General features: G+C 44.9%; 6 protein-coding genes across 7 annotated transcripts; 1 reads left to right on the top strand and 5 right to left on the bottom strand.

The window, feature by feature from the left end:
* Positions 1–9,846: 9,846 nt before the first annotated feature.
* LOC111073279 lies at positions 9,847–10,287 on the bottom strand. The gene is made up of 2 exons (XM_022365541.2): positions 10,096–10,287; positions 9,847–10,030 (listed from the first exon to the last, which is right to left on the bottom strand). Exons 1-2 carry the CDS (start codon positions 10,276–10,278, stop codon positions 9,899–9,901), a joined length of 315 nt encoding a protein of 104 aa, XP_022221233.1. The 5' UTR covers positions 10,279–10,287; the 3' UTR covers positions 9,847–9,898.
* Positions 10,288–12,745: 2,458 nt separating this feature from the next.
* On the bottom strand, positions 12,746–13,323 carry LOC111073270. 2 transcript variants are annotated; one of them, XM_022365530.2, is made up of 2 exons: positions 13,021–13,323; positions 12,746–12,965 (listed from the first exon to the last, which is right to left on the bottom strand). In XM_022365530.2, exons 1-2 carry the CDS (start codon positions 13,228–13,230, stop codon positions 12,942–12,944), a joined length of 234 nt encoding a protein of 77 aa, XP_022221222.2. In that variant the 5' UTR covers positions 13,231–13,323; the 3' UTR covers positions 12,746–12,941. The 2 variants fall into 2 exon arrangements, with proteins under 2 accessions (XP_022221222.2, XP_022221221.2); XM_022365529.2 differs by having other exon boundaries at positions 12,750–12,941; positions 13,021–13,299.
* A 101-nt stretch (positions 13,324–13,424) lies between these two features.
* On the bottom strand, positions 13,425–13,931 carry LOC111073271. Its single transcript, XM_022365531.2, has 2 exons — positions 13,726–13,931; positions 13,425–13,655 (listed from the first exon to the last, which is right to left on the bottom strand). The coding sequence occupies exons 1-2, from the start codon at positions 13,924–13,926 to the stop codon at positions 13,518–13,520; spliced, it is 339 nt and encodes a 112-aa protein (XP_022221223.1). The 5' UTR covers positions 13,927–13,931; the 3' UTR covers positions 13,425–13,517.
* A 1,074-nt stretch (positions 13,932–15,005) lies between these two features.
* Positions 15,006–15,503, bottom strand: LOC111073278. Its single transcript, XM_022365540.2, has 2 exons — positions 15,277–15,503; positions 15,006–15,208 (listed from the first exon to the last, which is right to left on the bottom strand). The coding sequence occupies exons 1-2, from the start codon at positions 15,496–15,498 to the stop codon at positions 15,092–15,094; spliced, it is 339 nt and encodes a 112-aa protein (XP_022221232.2). The 5' UTR covers positions 15,499–15,503; the 3' UTR covers positions 15,006–15,091.
* Positions 15,504–17,111: 1,608 nt separating this feature from the next.
* On the bottom strand, positions 17,112–17,826 carry LOC111073272. Its single transcript, XM_022365532.2, has 3 exons — positions 17,664–17,826; positions 17,366–17,608; positions 17,112–17,288 (listed from the first exon to the last, which is right to left on the bottom strand). Exons 1-3 carry the CDS (start codon positions 17,814–17,816, stop codon positions 17,223–17,225), a joined length of 462 nt encoding a protein of 153 aa, XP_022221224.2. The 5' UTR covers positions 17,817–17,826; the 3' UTR covers positions 17,112–17,222.
* A 652-nt stretch (positions 17,827–18,478) lies between these two features.
* Positions 18,479–22,679, top strand: LOC111073258 (aminopeptidase N). Its single transcript, XM_022365483.2, is given in 7 exon segments — positions 18,479–19,059; positions 19,878–20,036; positions 20,111–20,375; positions 20,377–20,586; positions 20,653–20,891; positions 20,970–22,224; positions 22,283–22,679. Coding segments are annotated over 7 exon segments (2,940 nt in total). The 5' UTR covers positions 18,479–18,565; the 3' UTR covers positions 22,601–22,679.
* The last annotated feature ends 341 nt before the right edge of the window (positions 22,680–23,020 follow it).

Below are 23,020 nucleotides of genomic sequence, written 5' to 3'. Positions count from 1 at the left end.
CCTGTCCTGAAAGCCTTCTTCTGTGCTGGTGCTGGTGCTGCTGCTGGTGCTGCTGGTGCTGGTGCAGGTACTGCTACTGGTACTGCTTGTGTTTGTGTGTTTGGGTGTTGTGCAATGGACATGTCGTCGGCAGCTGTTTAACTATTTTTCGGTTAGTTTTTCGCGCTGCGCTTTGCTTTTCAATGACAAATTGTTGCATCTGCAGGAAGCGTTTCTCACTCTCACCGCCTCGCTGCTCGCCCTCTTTTTGTTCAGCTCTTTCGTCTTGGTGAAAGCACGTCAGGGACTTGCTTGTGTTTTCTATGTCCTTTTGAATCAATATTTCACTTACAGCTCTACACTTCCCTGCACCCACGGTTTTTAGCACAAAATTGTTTCCTATTTTGCTGTTTTCATAACGTATTTTGTGTGTACGTTGGAGCGCCTAAACATTCATATGGAGCATTTTTGATTGTTGGCCTGTCGAACCTTTTGCCAGGCATTTTTTTTTTGCATGCATGAAGAGGTCTGAGGGAAGGTGTAACATTTAAATTTATTGCACAACATCCAGCATTACTCGCGAATAGCAACAATAAGAGGAGACGAGCCGAGCCGAGCAGAGCAGAGCAGATACTGATAGCGCAAAGTTTAATGGGAAATGTAAATGTTACGCCATTGAATGACATACGACAATAAAATGGAATGAAACAGAAACAATAAACCGATGGCTGCCATGCCCAGCCTGTACTGGTACAGGTACAGGTTGTTGTACCCACTCCCACAGCAGGGCTGCTGCTCCACCGCCACCTCAACCTATTTCTCTAGTCTCTACTCGCGTTTTTTTTTGCTCTTTATTTGCTTTTATTTTTCTGCGGCTGTGGCCATAATTTACAATAAAAACACAACCCAGATAGGTGGGGGAAGGAGAGAATGAGAACGAGAGCGGGTGAGATAGAGAAATGTGAAGCTGAAAATGAAAGAGTCTGACAATGTGGCATGGAGGCTGCTGGGCTGCCGTTTGCATTCGATGCGAATGTAATGGATGAATGAAGAGAGAGGAGGAGAGCAGAGAGAGAGAGCACAGTGCACAGAAGGGGGTAACGGAGACGGGCGTGGAGGGATAGCGTTACCGTTAGTCGTCTAAAAAGCGACGACGAAACCATCGAAATCGCGCCATGCAGTTAGACTTCAGAGTCAGATATTGTATTTCATGGCGTCTCGCTCGATATGTCACGGCGTGTATGTCTGTGTGTGTTTGTGTGTGTGTTTGTGTCAGCATCTCTTTCTCTCTCTCACTCTCCCTATGCATATGTGTGTGTGTGTGTGTGCCATAATTCAATTTCAGAGTAAGCCCATCTCTACATCCACCCATTCCCATTCCCATCCCCATCCCCCAACCTATCTCCCCCTAGCTTGCGCCATGCATATAAGGCATTGATCTGGCCCTTGTAAAGCGCGTTATGTTTTATGCGAACGGCTGAAAAGTTTAACGAGGCATAAACAAACACGGCCCAGGACGAGGGCTATTGTCGTTTGCCGGAATGAATGAATGTCCCATATGATATATGGGCAGCGATAGACAGCCGACATTACGGGTCACGGAAATCCCCTCAGGCAAAGGTAAACTGCTGAACAAGATGGCAGCTAGCGAGATTTTCGTTATACCTTATGAATTGCTTTGTGTCATCTTAGGTTCACTCCAAATCGTTCAAGCCATCTGCTAGTCATAAGCCATCTCTTCCTGAAATCTGAATCCCTTTAAAGTTTGTGAATGAATTGGTGCGGGGGGGATAATTTCATGGGGGATAATTTTTAAAATTGTTAAGTCTTTGTTTTCGAATAAATCTGCTTCTAGTTTTTATTTGGTTGCAATAATTACTTCCCAAAAAAATTCAAAGAAATGATTTTGATTGCAATTCAAGCAGCCTGCTGTTGAGCCTTACCCGCTGCTGATGCTGGTGCTGCTCTGTTGCTGTCCCAGAGCTGAGAGGAGCATGCTCAAATTGGCTTATCCATAACCCAATTAGCCGTGCAGATAACGCTGTGTCACGGCCACATCCTCTTTACATAAACCATATGTTTCGTCACATGCAATTTCCAAAGCAATTAGCCCATGCACTCCACCTGGCTGATGGCTGATGGCTGATGCAACATCCTTCGTACAGAATCAACGGTGCACCACCACCAACACCACCACCACCCTGCTTCTAGCCAGCGTTGCCGTTGCCGCCTGCAGCCTGTTGCTAGCTCATATGAATGTGCCCCGAGTAACTCTGAGTGTGTGTTTGTGTGTGTTTGTGTTAGAGTGTTTTCCGTGTGTGTGTCTATGCCTGTTCCAACGAATTGAATTTGTCGCGCATCGAACAAACTTGGGCAATTCCATCAACATGCCTCCATTTCCCTGCCCTGCTGCTCTCGGCCATGAACCTGACCATCGACCAACTGCCATTGGGATCTGACTGCAGCATTTGTCGCTGCTACTCGTACATGAGTTCTGGCTAGCGCTGTTTTTCGTTCTGCTACTGCTAATTGAATTGGCTTGGTTGTCGCCCGATTTAAGGCTGGAGGACAACAGAACCTTCGCAGAGTCAAAAATTACGCATACGCCCGGTATGGTGAGCATTAAGCCGTTACGGCTAATGAAGCGGCAGCTTCTCCTGCCGGCTGACTGGGGGCAATTACAGCGATGATGGCATCGTTTCGCTTGCCATTGTTTCGCTACTCAATTGAATTACATTGAAAAGCTCGTTTGGCTCGTTAGTCGAACGCGTTTGAACCGATAAACATGTTCAGCAACTTAAAATGCAATCAACGGGAGTTTCTCCCCGCTGCAAAGTGAGCAAATAAAGTTAATCTCGATTAAATTGTTCCATATTGAAGCCAAGAACTGGCACACATCTCCCTTCGACATATATGCATACATCTATGTGTATGTATATCCCCGCGAATTGCTACAATTTGAGGCACTTAAGCGGAAAATAATCTGATGGACGTGTACGGCCTGCAACGTTACCAACGCGAAGGGTAAAAAACCAGCCAAGAGTTATTCCCTCTATCACCTAGAAGAGACCAAGCTGTGCTCGTCCCCTCTATATTTTGTATACTCTTCCTCAGGAGGGGACTATGATATTAACCACAAGTTTGATATGCAGCAAGGAAAGGGATATCACAACCATCGCACTGTGTAGTTATTAACTCAGAGCTAAGGATACCTCGCTGAAAGTTTACTGCTTCAGCAATCACTGCATTGCGAGGGTATACAAGTCTTCGCCTATCCCAAAGAAAAAACAATTTCTATTTTGGTATTTTTGTACATTTTTTAATTGGTGTTCTGTGCTGATTGGTTTTCCATCAGCTTGCTGGGATTAAGTTGAGCGTTTTCAATTTGCGGAAATAAAAATAACAAAAGCAAGAGGCAGAGCGCAAAGTTGGACGGGACTGTCAGTTCCACTGCACGGACAATCTCAATTGAATGCCAATTTGATTTTATTGGCATGCAGCAACTTGTTGGGTCCTGTGTCTGTGGCTGTGGCTGTGCCTGCGCCTGTCAATGCAGCGGCCAGACATAATATTTCAGCTGACCAAGCAAGGAAGAGGCTCTGCGGGGGAGCAGCCGCTGCCCGGCACAAGGCACCGCGGGGTAGCTGGAAGCCAAATCAGGGCCGCTTTTTCCTCTTTGGAATTTCTCTCAAGCATTTTTGGCTTTCTCGTCGTTTTGGTTATGCCCAACGACGCTTGCGGCACGTACTCGGCGTTTTGTGGGGCAACGTTGTAAGGGAGCGTGGAAAGCATGAATCATCATGTTGAAAATATAATTAAAGTTTTTGACAGTTATTTTGTGAGCCAGCAATGAATGATTGTCACTTCTATGAGTGCGTGATAAATGATGTTGGATTTAAAAGCACGAAATAAAATGTGTAAGGGGAATCCTGCGAATTCAGTTAGGACCACCATTGAATGAATTCCATCATTAAACGATGATTATGATAATCATTTGGCAAAATGGACAACCACCGAAAAATACGACAGAAATGATTTACCCACAATATTGCGAATCCCCTTGAAATTTGTGTCCATCAATTTCAAATTGCACATCCCACGTATAAACGAATGAAAATTATTTTGCATTTGTCCAGTGCCCAATGCTCAGTGCGGAGTGCGGAGTGTCGAGTGCGGCTGTGGTCACGTTAAAATGAGTGTGGCACATCACGAAATTACTGAAATACATACATTTTCCATGCGCTGCATTTACGCGCATGTTTTTCCGTCCAATTTAAAGATACACTAGATTCCATTTAAGCCAGTGTCGCTCCTAATTTAGCCCGATGACTGATGGAGAGCAAGCCCGCTCTTTCACTGCCACTGAGCCAAGGCCAGCTATGTATTTGGGCTCGTGCACCTTTCATTTCAGTTGCAGTTGCAGTTGAAATCTCTTTGAAATTATACAAGTCAGACGGGTAATTAGAACTGGCAGACACACCCCCCCACACACACACCCACACGATTCTTCTCGAATGGCTTCTGTCCTGGCCAGGGTTTGCAGTTAATTGCTTGCCGTTACTTGGCAACGTCGGTGCAACAGAGACTGCAGCAGCAGCAGCTGTGATAAGTGCAACCAACGGATTGAACACAAATCCCCAGCATCCACTTTACGACTCACTCACGGACCCAAAGAGTTTTGCGACAGGTAAAACTTTAAAAGCAAACTCTGTCCACAAAAAAAAGTTCATGCAGGCCGTGCAACACGCTAACAATTTTCCTACTCTCGAAAGGCAGCAAAGTGAAGTGGTTTCTAAATGGATTTTGGACGCCACAAAAATAATTGAATTATTTACCGAAAACAGCAACATTTTTGGTCCAATGTGTAACAGATAATTTCATTAAAACAGTCCGCACAGAGGCTTCCGCTTCAGTGTCTAACACTGACATACACTGCGTATGCGCATTGAGTGGATTTACCTGGACTTTGGCAGTCCTTTTGTGGATATTGCGGGTGTTTCGGATGTGTTTGCACGTTTTTAATGTGCAGTGCCTAGACCTACTCGCCCAGACAAGGCCTCTCTACAAGGAAATCCTTTTACACCATATTGAGTTTTGTTGTTGCCGTTGCCGTTGCCGTTGCCGCCGCCACTGCCGTTGCTTGTGGCATTCTCATTAGACATTAGGACACAGTTAAAGCAAGCAGAAGTATGTTTATGATTTCAACACGTTGCGGCTACAATTCATTTTAAATATTTATGCCTAACGATGGCAACAGATTGAAGTCAAGTGTCAATATACCCACAAAGTTTGCATCTCCTTTGAACTGAATTAGTAATATATTTTTTACACAGAGGGGGAACTCTTTTCAGAGCAGTTAAAAAAGGGAAATTACAAAGTTTCCAAAAAACCGTTAAGACATACTTAAAGCTGCTGCTTCGATTTTGGATAAAAAAAAGATTCCCTCCCCAATTGGCAGGGTTTAGTTTGCCATTCCTGAAACAATTAGCAGCCGAATGTGGGCCAAGCAAAGTGTCAAGCAGGAAAAAACATCGAATTGGACTAACGAAGCGAAATGGAAACTCAAATGGAAATGGAAACACTACAAGCAACAACTGTGTATGCGAACACAGCCAACTAAAAACGAAACTTGTGTTTTGCATTTGGTTTTCTTTTTTTGTTTGTCTCTCTCTTTCATGTTTGACCCACACAAACCGCACAGACCCCCAGAGGGCAAATCACAGGAAAGGGAATCGAATAGTCGAGCATTACACCTATGGAATACTCGATAATCAATTATGGCTCCTGTCTCGTAAATAGCCAAAGGAAAGCTAAAAATAATTCCACCAGCAATAATTCACTTCAAAATTCTGCTACAGGAAAATCCCAAACCTCGTTATGTGCCAGTACAGGGTATGCCAACTGTTGACAACACGAACTCTGAAGTTTTTCGTTGATAATAATAATGATTCCAATGGGCCAATGTGGGCGTGTCACGAGTGTCGGCGCTGCGGTCAGTGGCATGGCATGGAGCATGTTTCTGTGCGTATGCACTACGCGGACAAGTGGCCAGCTAAGGCTGCCCGTGGGCATACAAAGCATTTGTCGCTTCGGCGATTCAATTAATGCGACAACTGAAAACAAAGCGAGACAACAGAGCAGCTGAACAAAGAGCAAAGTGAACAAATCAGGGAGTTAAGGACTCGCCTCCTCTCACGTTCAATTGGCAATTACATTTTAATGAGAGAAGGAAGCTTCAGCGGCCATCCAAAACCTTGTCGATACATATGCAAATTTGTTTGGGGTCTGGTTCTGGGGGATGGTGGACATACACACACACCCACTCACACACACACACACACATACCTCGTGCACTTAAAGCGTACAAAGGTCGCTTTAAAGCTGGCCTCCTTTAGGCCTCCCCCCACTCACTACGAGTATCTATGATTACTTTGTCTGTGTCCGCCTTTGTATGCAAATTTCACAGTCAGCGTTATTAATTTTGCGCCCAGTTTGCTGTACTGGCTTCTGTATCCCCTATTGAACGGCCGCCGACACATCAAAGCGCGCCGGCTGACAAAAGCACACTCGCCTTTCTCTTGTTCTTGCAAATATGCGTGTGCGCTTAAAAAATAAATACATACTTATACTCGCATAATGTACCCAATACAACAGAAAATATAAACTGAAACGGATGCTGAGACAAATAAATGTTAAAGGGACCGGCCCGGCGCTTTCAATTGGAAAAAAGGAAGGCCAGTTTTGAGTTTTGCTCAGTGCCCAAAGCCAGGGAGGCTGGCCCTGGCCAAGAGCGGACACTCCTTTCGCCAGAGAGGGACAGGAACAGGGCACTGCGACGACAGTGTGACAATGTTTGTATGCTTAAGCAGACATAGGCTCCGGCTCCGGCTCCGGCTCTAGCTTTGGCTCTGCCTCCGCCTCTTCTCTGCGCTGCGCTCTCCCCGTTGAAAGTCTCATAAAGTGGACGGACATTCGCTTTGATTTGCTGTTGCTGTTGCTGTTGTTTGTGTGGGGTTTTTTCTTTTGCCAGTCAAATCCACACTAACGACTTGCCAGTTGATGTCATACGTGCGGTGCGGTGCGGTGCGAGGGGGTGGGGTACGGGTACGGTTGGCTGCGAGGACAACGACACCGTGTGGCAGCATCAGTACTTGTATCATCCTCATCATCATCGTCACCGTGGACTGTTTGCCCTGTCCTTTGACACGGTAGGCAGCGTCACATTTAAAATCAATTTCACGGCCTGTGCCGGATAGGACACACACACAGGGGCACGTGCCACAAGCCTGTCCCCTGTCAACCACAAATGCAAATATAAACATATGCGGGGCTCACAAAAAAGAAATACCTTTCAGGCTGTAAATACTTCCCTCCTTTGGGAGGGTAAATCCACTTTTCCTATGTGCTTGACTAGCTCCAAAGCGATATCCTTTTGTGCGGAGGTATTTTCATTCATAAAAAGGATATTCTGATCCCCTAAATCCCCCATATTTAAATACAATCAAGAATTTACATACTTTAATTCGAGCTGGGAACACAAGCTGACTGACTGCAGAGCATTCCGTATTCGAACTCATTCTGTAACTCTTCACCATATTTATTTATTTTCATTTCATAAGCCTTTGGCTCTCGAATGTGCGTCTGAGAGCCACCAGGGAAGGTCATTACTGATAAGTCAGCCAATAAAGTCAGTTGGCCACTCCACAGTATTCAGTATACGCCCCGTTCCCCGTGTCCGGTGCACGCTGCAGTGTGTGGCCAGAGCAATGCACTCCCAGTGCTGGAGCTTCCGGGAAGACTCGCGTGGGCAGGATACGAGATTCTGTTGGAAAAAGTACAATTAAACATCTGATCTGGGAGATGGCGGATTGCTTTAACTTATTATGCAATCTCAGGGCAGGTGTTCGAGCACAGTGCCTTCTCATTCCTGAGAGCAATAAAAGTTTGCAGCCTGGCCGTGGCATGCGGAATAATTCATTCGACATTTAAGTGTCTGCCGACACGTGCAATGTAAAAGTTTTACGCGCCTACAAACACACACACACACACACCAGCACCAGCAACGGCACCAACCTGCTTGCATTATGTAATTCCGCATAAAGCGTTGAAGAGAAGCGTTGCCAGAAGACGCTGTCAAAGGCAGTGCCCAATGAGGGGTGAAGTAAAGCTCTTTGGCGGATGGCAGATGACAAATTGGTCGCGTTTCATTTGCCGCTGCATATGTACATTCGAGCCAATGAATCTGCATATGTCTGAAGCGCTCTCTGATGGCCAAAAGCAATCGATTTTCCTCTCCTTTTTTTTTTTTTGGCAAGCGAAAGTGATTTCCTGCCCATTGCCGCCAAACTTCATCAAGGCAACATCTCTTATCAGCGGAGGCAGGGGCAGGGAGTGGCTGCATGCCTCGAATATCTTCCGGTTCCGCAGTTTTTGATGTCTTCCTCTCACTGACGGAGGTGGAGGAAGTTGGAAAGTGGTGATGAGAGGAGAGGAGAGCCTGGAGTGTAGCCTGCGAAAAATAATAAGCAAGAAGCCGGCGTAAGTGTTGCACGGTCGTCCCCTTTTTGATGCCACAACCAAAAATTCAAGAAAAATCAATTGCAAATGGATACAGACCCTTGGTATACATGCCTTGCTGCATATTAGATATATATATGCATATGATCCCTCTACATACATATATTCAGCTCAACTATGAATGCGAATTCCATTCAAACCCCGCGGGATTTGGCACGTGCTGCCCCAACCATTGGAGCAGCCACCAAAAAGTTGGGCCCAAGCTAGATCCGGCACAGGGGCAGGTCGTAAAAATATACTATTTAGGTCCCATTACAGCAGAATACACAGAAAGACTCGTGTGCCAAGAGGGTCAGCAGAAACCGTTTAAAACGCATTTAAAACGTGTGAAAAGGGGCACATTTGGAGCTGCATACTTTCAGGAGCTTAGGGAAAAATTGAAAATCAAATGAAAGTTTCCTAGCGTCGCAGGCTCAACATTCTTTCAATGGAAGATTGGGTTTCATGTACTGTTGATCCCATAAGAACTGCAGAATTATTTTTCTTGACACACACACAGGTGGGGGGGGCTGTGTGGGGTCGGCATAGCGATAGAGCGCGTGACAACAACAAAGGAGCCAGCCAGCTAACACAACAAGAAAACCGAACAATTGCTGTCTAAATTCATTGTGTGCGCCTTTGTATGATTCGATGTTGGTGTGTGGCAGGGGCTTAAAGGGGAAAGGATCACTTGGAGACCAACACACACACACACACACACACAGATGCATGTGTATCGCATTCGTGTCAATGGAAATGTCTATGAGTGTACAATTTACATTGATGCCGCATTGTGGCATTGTCTGCTGAATACTACCTACATCTACTCGTTTTCCCAGAGCTATATGCGGAAATATTGTTTATGTGTCTCTCGGTCGGTCCCTCTCTGTCTCTCTCTCTCTCTCTCTCTGTGTCTGTCTCTGTCTGTCTCTTTTGCTGCCTGCCGACAAACACAAACAGATGTAAGTTGATTGTGTGCAGTCAAACACCACACCTCACCTCACTTCACTTTACCCACGACGACTGAGATGGTGTGGGGAGTGGAGTGTGGCTGGAAGGGTGCGCGTTGTTGATGTGTGATGGGTTTGTCATTTGATACAGTTTATTATTGCCAGACGATTGAATGACTAACCAGATGATGCATTCGTGCAGATGATGCATTGCAGGATGAGGCATTGCAGTTGTCACAGTTGCATGCCCCATTATTAAACAAGCCCCAATCAAGTTTAACAGTTTCTACACAGCTAGCCCAAAATACAAGCCTCAATTAATGCGAATTGGCAAATAAACCAAATAATATTTTTCGTAATATTTTTAACTTCAAACCGCAATTATTTGGTCTGGTTGGGTGCCGTGTATGAACCTAATAGTCAACCAGACTTGATGGGGAGCACCGCCTGAAGTGTAGACATACATTGGTGCAGCACTGGTCGTCGTCGGTGCAAGCCTTTCCGTTGGCACGACATTGCACATGCACTTGCGGATCATCCTCATCCTGCCAACGAAATACATACAGATCATTGGGTAACGTTTAAAATAACATACCACCGATGTAATTACCTCTCGGGTCAGATTTTTGGTGAATGGCTTCGATCTGACCATGCTAGGTCCATCGGTGCGACTCCACGAATCTTTGAAGCGCAAATGTCTATTTCGAACGAGAGCATTGCTTGTGTTTTCCATAAGAATTATGCCCAGAACCAGGGCAAGACCCAGTAAAACGAGTGAGACGACGGAAGTCATGTTTAATGTTGAACTGATTGAACCATTCAGTCGGGCACCTTTATATACACCTCCATTCTGTTGTTCAACTAAACAAGACCAAATGCAACACAGCTTTCGGTTTTAATCACATTGTTTTCTATCTGTTTAGCACCAAAAACATATGCGGTTTTAATTACATGATTGAAAGAGGCGGTGACTGCTTCGCTAGCCGGCAGAATACAATGGGGAAGATGTTGTCTGTAATAGTTATAAATTCGACATCATTGAAGCAGCTACGTAATTCACGCTGCTCAGAAGACTGACTGTGAAGAATATCAACTGATGGAAGATCTAAAGGTTCAGTTCACAAATGACGCGGCTCGTACACTTCCATTTCAATGATTTCTCGTACAGAGCAACAACGCTGTTAAAACCCCCAGGTTACAGCAGCTTATATATATACATAAGTAGCTTATTTTGTTGAGCGTAATTGCCACTAAAGAACGTTTGTCTAAATATATAATTATACCATACAAAAAATAAAAACAAAAAAATGTGTGGCAAAGTTGAAGAAACGATAAAAGTGCTGGAAAACTTCCATTGTGGTTCGCTACATCTTCAGCTTACATATATCCATTCTATCGCCACGAATCAAAAATACTGTGAAAGGTGTACAATTCCATTTATAACCCTTTGCGTCCTAGTTCGGATTTTTTGGAAAATTCTACCTACTTAATACCAGCACCTTCTCTGCCACTGTCCTGCACTTATGGGGAGGCGTCACCGAATACTCGGCGGCGCCTTCTACGAGGACCTGGACAGTCTGGCAAACATACCTCTAGAGAGGCCTCTATATAGAGGCCTCGGGATGGTTCGCGAAACCTCCCTAGGCACCGGACATTATCCCGTGACGAGTGTGGGCATCACAATGTGCAGCCCTATAAACCTAACCTAACCTACTTAGTACATTAAAAAATTTGTATGTTTTCAATGTTCTTGCAGTTATTTATTTTTATTTAAAATACGAGTACTTTAACTAAGAGAATGATAGGAATTTTCTAATGCTGTGGACTTGCACTTCTTTGCCTCAGATAGACATTTTTTGTTGCAACAATGTTCGGCTACGCTGCAAGGCTTTCCAGACGATGAACAGTTTGCGTGATAGTCTAGGCGATCATCCTGTAAACGAAACGTTTGAACACTCATTATCATGTCGAACAATCTTAGAATAGTTTCACATTCGACTGCTACCTGTGTGAGATTTGTGAGCAATGGCATAGGATGATCAAAGACATACGGTCTCGTCTGGTTCACCTTCTGGGTACTGAGATTAGTGAGTGGAAGCCGCGCCGCTATATTGGGAAAAGACAAAATGCTCGAAGTTTCAATTAGCCTTAGACATAAGCCAAGGGCCAAGCCCAGTACCACGGGTGTAACTACTGAATTCATGTTGAAAGTTTGACTGATGAAACCACCCACTCGTGCACCTTTTTATACAACATGCTGTAGCTGTATCCTTGCAAAAGAGAATACTAATATCAATAATGGAGTTTCTAAAGCAAATTGTTTTCTTTATGTGTTTTTAGCGAAAAACATTTGCGGCTTAAATTACAAGACTGACTAGGGTTGCACTATGGGCATTAGCGGCAACAAAAGACAAACTATATGTAGATCCACCAGATGGCAGCAGCTGCATAGAGCAGATATTATTATTTTTCTATTTAGAATATTTTAAAGCTTAAAACGATAAAAAATAACCATAAGCCATTAAGTTGGGAATGCAAGTCTTTGTCTCAAACGCACATTTTTTGTTGCAACAATTCTCGGCTGCGTTGCAAGGCTTTCCATACGATGCACAGTTTGCATGATATTCTAGGCGATCTTCCTGCAAGCAAAACATTTGAATAAACGTTATCTTGGAAAAGTTCTTCCTTCGATGCCTACCTGTGTCAGATTTGTGAGTAATGGCATGAGCTCATAATAAATAAACGAACTCGTTGTAGTAGTAGTAGTGGAAGTGGAGTTCAATTCGGGAGTGGGAGTGGGAGTGGGCGTGGGTGTGGGCGTGGGAGTGGGAGTGCTGCTCCTAAGAACGGAAGCCGTGGTTGTGCTGTTGTGAACTTGCGCTCTACGAGATGAGTTTGTTCTCCTTGGCACAGAAAAATGGTTTGTTTTTTTAATAGGAATTAGTTCCATTCCAAACGGCAACAACAGTAGCACGAGTGTAGCGATAGAATTCATGTTGAAAGCTTCACTGATAGAAATCCCAGTCGTGCCCCTTTTTATACACCATTCGGTATCCTTACAAACCAAGACTGGAATCAACAATATGTTTATTTAGCGAAAAACATTTGCGACTTGAATTACAAGATGCGACTATCTCGCGAATAGTTGCTGACTAATTATGGTCCACAATGGTTGCACTATATGTACATATATTATAGGTATAGATGTAGAGCAGATAAATTTCTGCAGCTGTAATTGTTGCACACCCCAACAAAAGCAAGACTATAAAGTTTCTTATGCATTCATTATATGTATTGTATTTGTATATTTTTGAAGTTCTCGTATTAACTTAAATTTGGAGATTTATAAGTGCAGCGCTTGGAAAATTTGAGGCACATCTTTGTGCAACATTGCTCGGCCAGGTAGCACTCGAGGCCGACCCCCACACAGGCTTCGGAATATTCAATACGTTGTTCCTAGTAATAGACAGAGGGACGACGCTTAGTTCAATTGTTAACCAACATTCAATTCAATTTAATTCAATTCAATTCTTACTTGTGTCAAATTTTGGCTTAGTGGCATTAAAGTGATACGACGACCGGTGTATTTCATGTCAATGCCCAACTGCGCCGATATGTCCGAGTTCTTGACCAACGATGGCGTCTCCTGCTCATCCATCACGGCAGCACCGTTTGTGGCTTCAGTGTAGACTAGAACCAGAGCAACAGCCAGACCTAGTGCTAAGCGTGAGACGGTAGAGTTCATTTTGAATGTTTGAATAATTTCCAAGACTTTATATACTCGTAGATATCCATTGTGGTGGCTCTCAAAGACAAAAGCAGACACTCATGTGTTTTCTTACTGCAGCTGTTTCGAACGCCTATTTGTTTATCAAATTCATAAGTTTATTTTTCTATAATTTTTCTTTCTTTTTTTTATATTTTTTTTATTTTTCTTCAACGCATCGGTGTAGTCATATCCGTCTGGCTAACAGCTTCTATTATATGTATATGTATATATCATTCTTGAGCCATAAATATGGCTGCCCAAAGCTACTGAGGAATATCTGGGATTGCTGGGGCACCGCATTCCCTGGTAGACACCAGACATATCCTCGTACAGCATTGTTCAGCCAGTTCACACGCCTCTCCAAAAAGCTCGCAATTCCTCACCCATTCAATGCGTTTTTGCTATTAGTAAAAGGAGGAACGATCGATTCCTTAGCTGTAAGCTGTAATCCGTTATCTCTATCATACTTACACGTGTCATATTTTTGGACAGTGGCATCTGTCTTTGGGGTTTCCTATGCGCGAAAGCAAACTCCGCCAATCCGCCTACTTCCTTGATGACTGAAAGTGAATCCAGATCATCGAAAACGGGAACACCGCTCGTAGATCGAATGAGGATCAGTGCCAGAGGCAGGACCAGACCCATTAGCAACAGCAAACTGGTGGAATTCATGTCGATTGTTTTACTAATGAAACTGGCTCGTCCGGCTGCTTTATATATATAGCTCCAGTCCGGGTCTGTTCTGACCAAAATCAAAACCAGACCCAACAGCGGTTTCCAACATTCCCGATAGTGCAGGGGAAACATACCCTTTAAAGTGCAGATATGTTTAATCAGAATCAACCGTCAACACCGTTGTAGATTGGAGAGTTTTGGCACTATAAGAACTATTAGTCGGCAAAGTTGTCTAATGATTCTTCGCCAGATATTCCTCAGAGCTTAGAGGAACCAAAAAAAATTAATTAAAAGAACTCTATTCATGGTTTATATTTATTTATTATTTTATTTATTTTTTATTTATTATTTTATTTATGTTTAATTTATTATTTATTTATTATTTTATTTATGTTTTATTTATTATTTATTTATTTATCTCTTTGAAATGGGTTGACTTATTTTGCATTTATACCACATTGCCTAGATGACACCAGACACACTTTGGTGCAGCACTGTTCAGCCAATTTGCAAGCCGCTCCTAGTGGCTCACAGTTGTCGCTCCACTCAATACGCTCGTGCTATTAATAAGATTAATAAGATATATCATTACAAAATTTGTGAACGTAGTTTAACGTTCCATTCGATTCCTACAAGTGTCAAATTTTTGGACAATGGCATCTCTCTCTGGTTTCTTTGCCATTGAAAAAGCTTGCGGGCATTCATCCTGGTATGCGAATTTGCGCTGCTTGCTCCGAAGTGAGCCAGGGCCAGACTCAGTATCAAGAGAGCGACGACTGAATTCATGTTAAATGATTGACTGCTCAAACTATCTAGACTGGCTTCTTTATATACACTGCCATTCTGGAGCCAAAATACAGCAAAATCAGACACAACAGCAGGTTCCCAATCCACAGATGGCACACCCAGATGTCTGAGATATATGTACATAAGTTTTCTTAGCTGCATGCCGTATGTTTAAGTTCAATTTAGAGCTTTAAAATTTAATTTATTGTTTCCATTCTGGTTATTACGGTGGCCCAACATTTATTTGACTGGCCATTTAAAACAGCTGACTGGGGAAAAATAGATGTAAAATTCAAATCGTTTTTTTATTCTCAATTTTAAAGTTTGTTCATTACAAAAATCTGTTTTTATTCTGGTTTTTTCGTATGTCGCAAAATCAGAAGATGGCACATCGCCTTGTAGCCACCAGACACACTTTCGTGCAGCACTGTTCAGGATATTTGCACAGCATTCCCAGTGGCACGCAGTTGTCGGCCCACATAATACGCTGATGCTATTAATCAGGTGAGAGAACCATAGCTTAATCATTAATTGTTTAGTTAATAAAAATAATATTCTTACATATGTCAAATTTTTTGTGGGAGGCATCATGAGTCTTCTCCCGGCTTCTTTTTGTGGTTGTTTTTTTCGGGTGTAAGCAAACGCCGCTAAGCCGCCACCATCCTTGATGATCGACGGTGAATCCAGCTCATCGAACACGGGCGTACAACTCGTAGGTCCCATGAGGATTATGCCCAGCGACAATGCCAGTACCATCAGCAAATTTAAACCGGTAGCATTCATGTAGATTGTTCGACTAATGCAACCGGGCTGCGCGTTTCTTTTTATACCCACAGCTCCATTTAGCGGATGAACGAAACCAAAACCAGACGCAACAGAAGTCTGTAATTTGTTTTTAAGCATGTCGTTTTTATTATTATTGTTTGTTCAGCGAGAAACTTATGCGGATTGAATAACAAGAGGCCACCACTGCCGCTAGGTGGCGAAGAGGCGGTGACTGAGCCCCACAATTGGTGGACTCTGCCATACACTCTGCACGGTTTCGGCAGCCACCTGATTCCGCCAATCGCCTATCCCTTTGAATAGGCCTAGGAACAGGCTGGTGAACACTGTAATGTCCTCGCTGTTGAGTGGATTCATCTGTTGTCCAGACGCTGCTGAAATTGAAGGAATTTTGGCATCCATAGAACCCTTGCCGGGGGGCAGACACTCAACGGGAACGTGCACCTGTACTGCCTATGAAGAAAACAGACAGATGCAGAAGACAACTTTATGGGGAGAGCCAAAGTCACGTCTCGCTTACTGCAATGGCCAGAAATATAATGGGCCACATTCTGATTTGTGGTACGGTGTCCAACTTGCAGTGCACTGACAATGGAAAGACTTTTAAAGCGCTGCCACTGTTGACTCACTGACCCCGCGGCTCTAATTAACTGCGATGCTTTGAGCTGTTGGACAGCCCCTTCCCTTCTGTTTGCCCAAGTCGAGAAGTTGGCCGGTTACATTTGTGTCAAGATGCGCTCGAGATAATTGAAATTGGTCGAAGTCAATATTTAATGTCAATGCCTGAGATACCTACACAGATATCGCTACAGATAGGAGTAGATATATAGGTTATGCTGACAAATGTACAGTACATATCAAGAAAACGTTTCAGGGCTCCACTCCACTAAGGTTTTGCTTGAGCATGGAGTACGTATAGTGAGTCATGATTTCGATTGCACTGCTCTTGTTTTTGGGCCGTACAGCAAGAAGTATTTACATGGAAAATATAAATTGTTTCAAGAATCGATTGCGATAGCAAAAGTCACAAGTTCGAAAGCTTTGACCCTGCCAAAAAATACTAAATAGATGAAGTCTATGAATCCATGACAACAATATTATATACTGTGTGTAGTATATATGCTGATACTAATTTGATATAAAAATTCTATACTTATATGGTTACCATATTGCCCTAGATAAGTCATAAGCCGATAAATAAAAAAAATAAATTCCAATAAATTAATGCAAAAGCCCGTGCCCATGCTGGGTTTTTTTTAGTATTCATAATCTGACAAATGTGTTTTTTTGAGGCGTATCAGCGTGTCAGTCGGCAGAAAATCCCTCCCTCATCGAGAGATCTGCTGAATGACATGACGTACAGTGACGTTCAAAAATGTATGTCTGCCATCGAAATCTATAGAGGAAAAGTTACACCCCAAAAAGAGCTATTGTAACAGGTTTTAGTTTCCTTTTGCCCAAAGAAAGGTAACTTCTTTAAAGTATTTTAAATTACACTTCAAATTTCGTGCTAAAAAAACACAATAAATGAAAGTTTTCGTTTTTATTTAATATTCAAATTAAAGAATTATTTTTTACAGTAAAATAATCAATAATTTTATATTTTATGCTCGCTTAAGCGATACATTATATAATTTAATTGGCTTTGGTGACAAACCTTTTAAACAATAAATATACGTAATATTTCGAACTAAAGTTTTTTGCTCGTATTGTTCGACATCTTTTTAGGTGACACACCTGTGCATGTAGAAGTGACAACGTTTCGTGCAGCACTCCTCACTGACATTACACTGAGGGAAAAAAATGCGTAAAGAAAGAAAGTTATCTACATATGTGCTCGAGGGGTGACATCAACAGCGACTCTTACCGGTCCACCGACAGGTTTGCACTGTCTGCCCTGCTCCTCTTGTGGTGCACGTCTTGGATCATTTGGGAGCGTTACAATGTCCAAGGTGTCGGGAAATTTATTGTCAAACTCCATCACATCGTGGTCATAGATACTGTTGGAGAGGTACGGCATATCCAGGGCAAAGCCTTCGTCAATCCTCCTGGCGCAGACATTCAAGTATGTCATGCATTTCCTCGAGCAGCAGTCCGAATGCATCTGGCACTAAATACTCGCGTTAAGATCATAAAGATCATAGCTAGAGAAGCATTCTACTCACATATTCCCCATTCGTTTGGCAAGTGCTGTCCTCTCGGTTCAAGTGGGCCGCCACCAAGCCCAAGATACGCAAATAAATTCCCAAGCGGGCGATCGTTAGCGATTTCGACTGCGACATGCTGACACTTGCACTGGAAAGCGTTGACTGTGGCATTATGCGATGGATCGCTGTTTTATAACTAAGCGCGGTAGAGAGAAATGAATAAATGATAGCTGGGTTCCAGAGCCGAATATATTACGATTGGCAGGTCATATTTTAGTAGGCAATTACTCCAAATTTTGTAACTAAATATGCTTCCATTTAAGAACAATAAATAGATATTACTAACTTACCTATTACTATTATAATAAACTATTATTATGAGGGGTGAGTTTGTTCTTGCCAAACCAAGACAATAGTCTCCGAATCTCCATCCAACACCCGTTCAAAACTGAGCGACTTTTAGTTCCCTTAGGTTGAGAAAAAAGGGTTCTTCGTTATAGAATTTTAATGCAAATTAATATGCTCTCCAAAAAGGGTATTTAAACAATGGCAGAGGGTGTAATGTAGTGAGCCCGCATCAGGGTGAGCGTGAGTGTGAGTGTGCCAAGGACCGCACCGTGACCTGCCACAACTGTACCACTCATCGCTTGCTCGCTTGCTCGCTTGAGTGGCTCTCGGCCTGGAATGAAATTGTTTGCTCGGCTGCTTGCACATCGTGTGCCCAGCACAGCACTCTTATACGCATCGATCAGCCAGCCGAAAGCCGCTTATCTTATCGAGGGAGGGAGGCTTTAGCTATGGGTACGGTGCGAGTATAACCTGAACCCGCAATCGCTGCGGTCGCTCAGTTGAGTTTCGGTTGCCAACGCGTGGTGGACAGTCACAGTCCCATTCCCCGTCCCAGTCATCGATTCGTTGCCATGATTACGCCTTCGAGTGGCTTTACGGGTCTTGTGCTGGTGGTGGCCGCCGTAGCCCTGTCTGGGGTCAGTGGGTCCCTGCCCACTCGCGATCGGTCGCTGCGGCTGCCCAACGAGACATATCCGCTGGACTACCAGCTGCACATCTCAACCAACATCCATCTGGGGAATCTGCTCTTCAGCGGAAATGCCACCATTGACGTAGCGATCAGGCAGTCGACGAACGAGATAGTTCTACACGCCAAGAACCTGAGCGACTTCCAGATTACTGTGCACCAGCTGACACAGTCGGGATCTGTCGATGTTGTCGATGACCTTACCCACACATACAATGCCCAGGCCGCTTTCCTCATCATCCATCCACGCGAGAACTATCAGGCCTTCGAGGCTGGTCAGCGCTACCGCGTGGAGATTCTCTACACGGCCATAATGAGATCCCGGCCCATGGGCCTCTACTGGATGGACTATGTGGATGAGGCGACCAATCGGACCGTGTGAGTAAAGGCAATCCTAGAGAGTTGGCACGCGCCTTACCTAATTCGCAGATAAAACCATACTTTGGCGCTGCTCTCACTTTTATTTTCTATCCCCCATCTGTTTGATGTCTGTTGGTTCTCAGTGTGCCATCGTTTTAATTAAAATTTGACGCTGCCACAGACAGAAAGCGGCTTATCATCAAACATTTGGCCAGCTATCGGCCATCGGGGGGAATCTCATCAGAATATATATTGTGTACGAGTATGTGCACTCGTTCCGGCTGCGTTGCCGGGGTGACGATGTAAACAATCCAACAGCCACATGGCATAAGAAGTGCGAGTTGTGCCCGGGGAATTCTTCATAATGGGTCATGACTGTGATCACAACAATAGTCTGTCCCCGCAGTGATTACGAACCGAATCTTATCAGCGCCCTGCACACCACACCCCGTTTAGTTTGGGCGCCCCAACTCACAAATTCTACTTGTAGATTTGTTTATTTTGATTTGTAACTCGCACTTTGATTTTACGGGCCATGCCCAATGTCGATTTTTGTGAACAATAAAATACAAAATTGTTCTGGGAGAGAGAGAGAGGGAAAGCTCTTCAGATCAGAGCATGTCATACCGGCTGCCTCGGGCTGCAACTGGTTTTATTCAGCGTTCAATGATCTTCGAAATGGGAATATTTGATTTTCGCTTAGCTCTGGGAATGGGAAGTACAAAGCTCAAACATATGTACATATATATGCCAGAAAAAACCCAGTTGGACACTCGACTGTTAATTCCAATGATTCCCCATAAGTACCTACTGAATTATCAATTTCCAATTGGCAGATATGTGGCTGCCACGCAATCAGAGCCGACCTATGCGCGTCTGATCTTTCCCTGCTACGATGAGCCCGGCTTCAAGTCGAACTTCAGCATCCGGCTGACCCACGGTATCGACCACTCGGCCATATCTAATATGCCCGTCAAGGAGGTGCAGCAACATGGGTAAGCGCTATCAACTCCAAGTCCTAACTCCCTTGGACATGGCATTAAACCTACTTCTACCCACCTCGTTGCAGTGAACTGGCGACGACACTGTTCGAGGCAACGCCGCCAATGTCTACCTATTTGGTGGCATTTGTGATCTCCGACTTTGGCCACATTTCGGAGACGTATCGCGGGGTCACGCAGCGCATCTACTCCTCGCCCAGATCGAAGGAGAAGGGGCAGAGTGCGCTCAAGAATGCAGTGCGCACGGTGGCCGCCATGGAGGATTATTTCGGTGTGAGCTACCCGCTGCAGAAGCTGGATCACATTGCGCTGAAGAAGAACTACGGCGCTGCCAATGGAGAACTGGGGTCTCATCACCTTCAAGGAGGGCAATCTGCTGCAGCAGGATGCGGGCGATGTGCACAAGCGGGTGAAGGACAAGATCACGCAGAACCACGAGATTGCCCATCAATGGTTTGGCAATTTGGTGTCGCCCGAATGGTGGTCATATGCCTGGATGAACGAGGGTTTTGCCACCTACTTTGCCTATGTCATCACGGATCTGGTGAGTTCCCGCTGCCAGTACCCAGTACCCAGAATGAATTTTAGCAATATCTCCTGCCATATTTAGCTCTATCCCGAGGACAAGGTGATGGATATGTTCGTGTCGGATGAGGCGGATCGCGCCTACAGCTACAACAGCTTCTTCGACGTCCGGCCGATGACCTCCTACGTGGAGACTGAAAAGGAAATTATGGCCATCTTTGATATCATCACCTACAAGCGAGCCGCCTGCGTCATCAAGATGTTCCACCACGCCTTCCGGCAGAAAATCTTCGTGCGGGGCATAAGTCGCTACCTGGAAAAATAGTAAGTGCTAGTGGGACTGCTCCTGGGACCGCTCAATTGGAATTCATGGGCCAGGGTTTCTGTGTTCGTTCATTGCAGCAAGTACAGCGTGGCCAACGAGCTGAACCTGTTCGATTACCTGCAGGCGGAGCTGCTGGAGGATGAGCATTTCCGGCAGCAGCCGTGGGTGCACCGGGTGCGGGAGATCATGCTCTCCTGGACGCACAGCGAGTGGATGCCCATTGTGCTGGTGACGCGCAATTACGAGAATGACACGATCACCTTCAGCCAGCGCTCGATACACTCCAAGAGCGAGCACTGGTGGATACCATTGAACTTTGCCACTGCCCAGGAGCCCGGCTTCGAGGACACACAAGCCGATCTGTTCATACTGCCCCAGACGCAGCAGTCCCTCTCGCTGGCAGAGCTGAAACTGCAGCTGAGCGGTCGGGACTGGCTGATCGTGAACAAACAGCAGACGGGCTTCTACCATGTCCACTACGACACCGACAATCTGCGGGCCATTGCCCGCCAGCTGCGGCTAAACCACACGCTCATCCATCCGGTGAACCGGGCCGCCCTGTTCCGGGACCTGAAGCCACAGATCGAGCACACGGAGCTCGAGGATATCGATGTGGTGCTGGATATGCTGAAGTACATGGAGCTGGAGGAGGATCTGCTGCCCTGGAACCAGGTGGGCGACACCATAGACTTTGTGCGACGCAATCTCTTTGGCACCCCCACGCTGGAGCTGTTCAATGAGTTTGTGCGTCACCTGGTCACGCCCATGTTCCGGCGCCTGTTTCGCGACAAAGCCTCCGGCGAGGCATCGAACAGTGCGCTGGAGGCGGGCCAGGAAATTCTGCTAATGGCCTGTCTGGCCGATCTGCCAGAGTGCCTGGACTATACGCGCACCTTGGCCAAGGAATACATCTTCCAGAAGGTGAATGTGACCAATGAATCCGAATACTATGCCATGTACGACACCATCCTGTGCCTGGGCGTGCGCTACCTGAGCGACAAAGAGTTCTATGGGGTCATTGGCATGCTGCAGGCGGCCGATCGTAGCTCAATCTACTACGATGACATGATCTACTCGCTGCGCTGTACGCAGAGCCACAGCCATTTGCTGTACTTCTTGGAGCTGCTGCTGGGCGAGAACTCGACGCATCTCATCCTAAGCGACCCGGAGTCCATGATGTATCTGTCCTATTTGTATAAATCGAATATGGAAGCTCGGTCTGTGATCTGGCAGTACATCGGTCGCAACTACAAGCTGCTGTGTAGATCGCCCAACTTTGTGGAGAATTTCAATCAAATAGCCGAGTTTGTGCCGCGACAACAAAGATCACAGGTGAGAGATAAGCCAATCATATCTCTTTCATATCTTAAGTACCTTTATTTCCCTTCAGTTTGTTATGCTGCGCCAGAACATAGCTGAATATATGGAGGCAGAGAGCCTCAATGCAGGTCAGGCACTGATCGACATCGATTCGGGACTGGTGGGCAAGAAGATGCAAAACACCGAAGTGTTTGCCGATAAATACGAGCGGAAGATCCACAACTGGCTGATCGCAGAGGTGCCGCAAATGTCCGCCCAAAAAGAAGCGCTTCATGCAGCCTCCCTTGGTGTGGGCAATGGCTCGAATCGGCCACAGAGCCTCCTGACTATGGCCAGTGAAGTGGTACAAAATGCGTTACGATCTATAGATCGATCGCTATATAGATGATAATGATTGTGTTTGCCTCAAGCACGGGCAGACTCAATTACAAATAAATTAATTCTAATTCAACAAGTCATTCGGATGTTATCAATCAAGCACCGCGAGCTTTCCACCACACCGTCGATGAATGATAAGCGTTAATGGGTTTTGGGTTTTGGGCCAGACAGAGCTGTGGGGAATAGATATGGGCATGGCATGGCAAGGCAGTATCACAACAAGTCATCGTCAATAAATGGCTAAACGATCAACATCTCTGCTGTGCATACTCGTGCAAACTCGTATGAATACTTGTATACCCTTGCAGGCGGCATTGCAATTTTAATATGAATTTATGATTAAAGGCTGAACCAAACAGTTTGACGGTTTTAGTGGGCTATTAAACACTTGCTGCATAAATCAAGTGCTACAAAATATACTTATTGTCTT

The sequence above is a fragment of the Drosophila obscura genome, unplaced genomic scaffold (genome assembly GCF_018151105.1).
Source record: "Drosophila obscura isolate BZ-5 IFL unplaced genomic scaffold, ASM1815110v1 contig_150, whole genome shotgun sequence".
In the NCBI taxonomy this organism is placed as follows: Eukaryota; Metazoa; Arthropoda; class Insecta; order Diptera; family Drosophilidae; genus Drosophila; species Drosophila obscura.
The sequence above is the reverse complement of the archived record's forward strand: the minus strand, read 5'-3'. Positions and strand labels throughout refer to the sequence as shown.

Coding starts and splice junctions, on each gene's coding strand:
- LOC111073279 (XM_022365541.2), bottom strand. CDS start 10,278: ATGACTTCCGTCGTCTCACTCGTTTTACTGGGTCTTGCCCTGGTTCTG. Junction 10,031..10,095: donor CCAAAAATCTGACCCGAGAG/GTAATTACATCG, acceptor TTTCGTTGGCAG/GATGAGGATGATCCGCAAGT.
- LOC111073270 (XM_022365529.2), bottom strand. CDS start 13,230: ATGAACTCTACCGTCTCACGCTTAGCACTAGGTCTGGCTGTTGCTCTG. Junction 12,942..13,020: donor TAAGCCAAAATTTGACACAA/GTAAGAATTGAA, acceptor GTCTATTACTAG/GAACAACGTATTGAATATTC.
- LOC111073271 (XM_022365531.2), bottom strand. CDS start 13,926: ATGAATTCCACCAGTTTGCTGTTGCTAATGGGTCTGGTCCTGCCTCTG. Junction 13,656..13,725: donor TGTCCAAAAATATGACACGT/GTAAGTATGATA, acceptor TTTTACTAATAG/CAAAAACGCATTGAATGGGT.
- LOC111073278 (XM_022365540.2), bottom strand. CDS start 15,498: ATGAATGCTACCGGTTTAAATTTGCTGATGGTACTGGCATTGTCGCTG. Junction 15,209..15,276: donor CCACAAAAAATTTGACATAT/GTAAGAATATTA, acceptor CCTGATTAATAG/CATCAGCGTATTATGTGGGC.
- LOC111073272 (XM_022365532.2), bottom strand. CDS start 17,816: ATGCCACAGTCAACGCTTTCCAGTGCAAGTGTCAGCATGTCGCAGTCG. Junction 17,609..17,663: donor GCCAAACGAATGGGGAATAT/GTGAGTAGAATG, acceptor GCGAGTATTTAG/TGCCAGATGCATTCGGACTG. Junction 17,289..17,365: donor GCAAACCTGTCGGTGGACCG/GTAAGAGTCGCT, acceptor TTTTTCCCTCAG/TGTAATGTCAGTGAGGAGTG.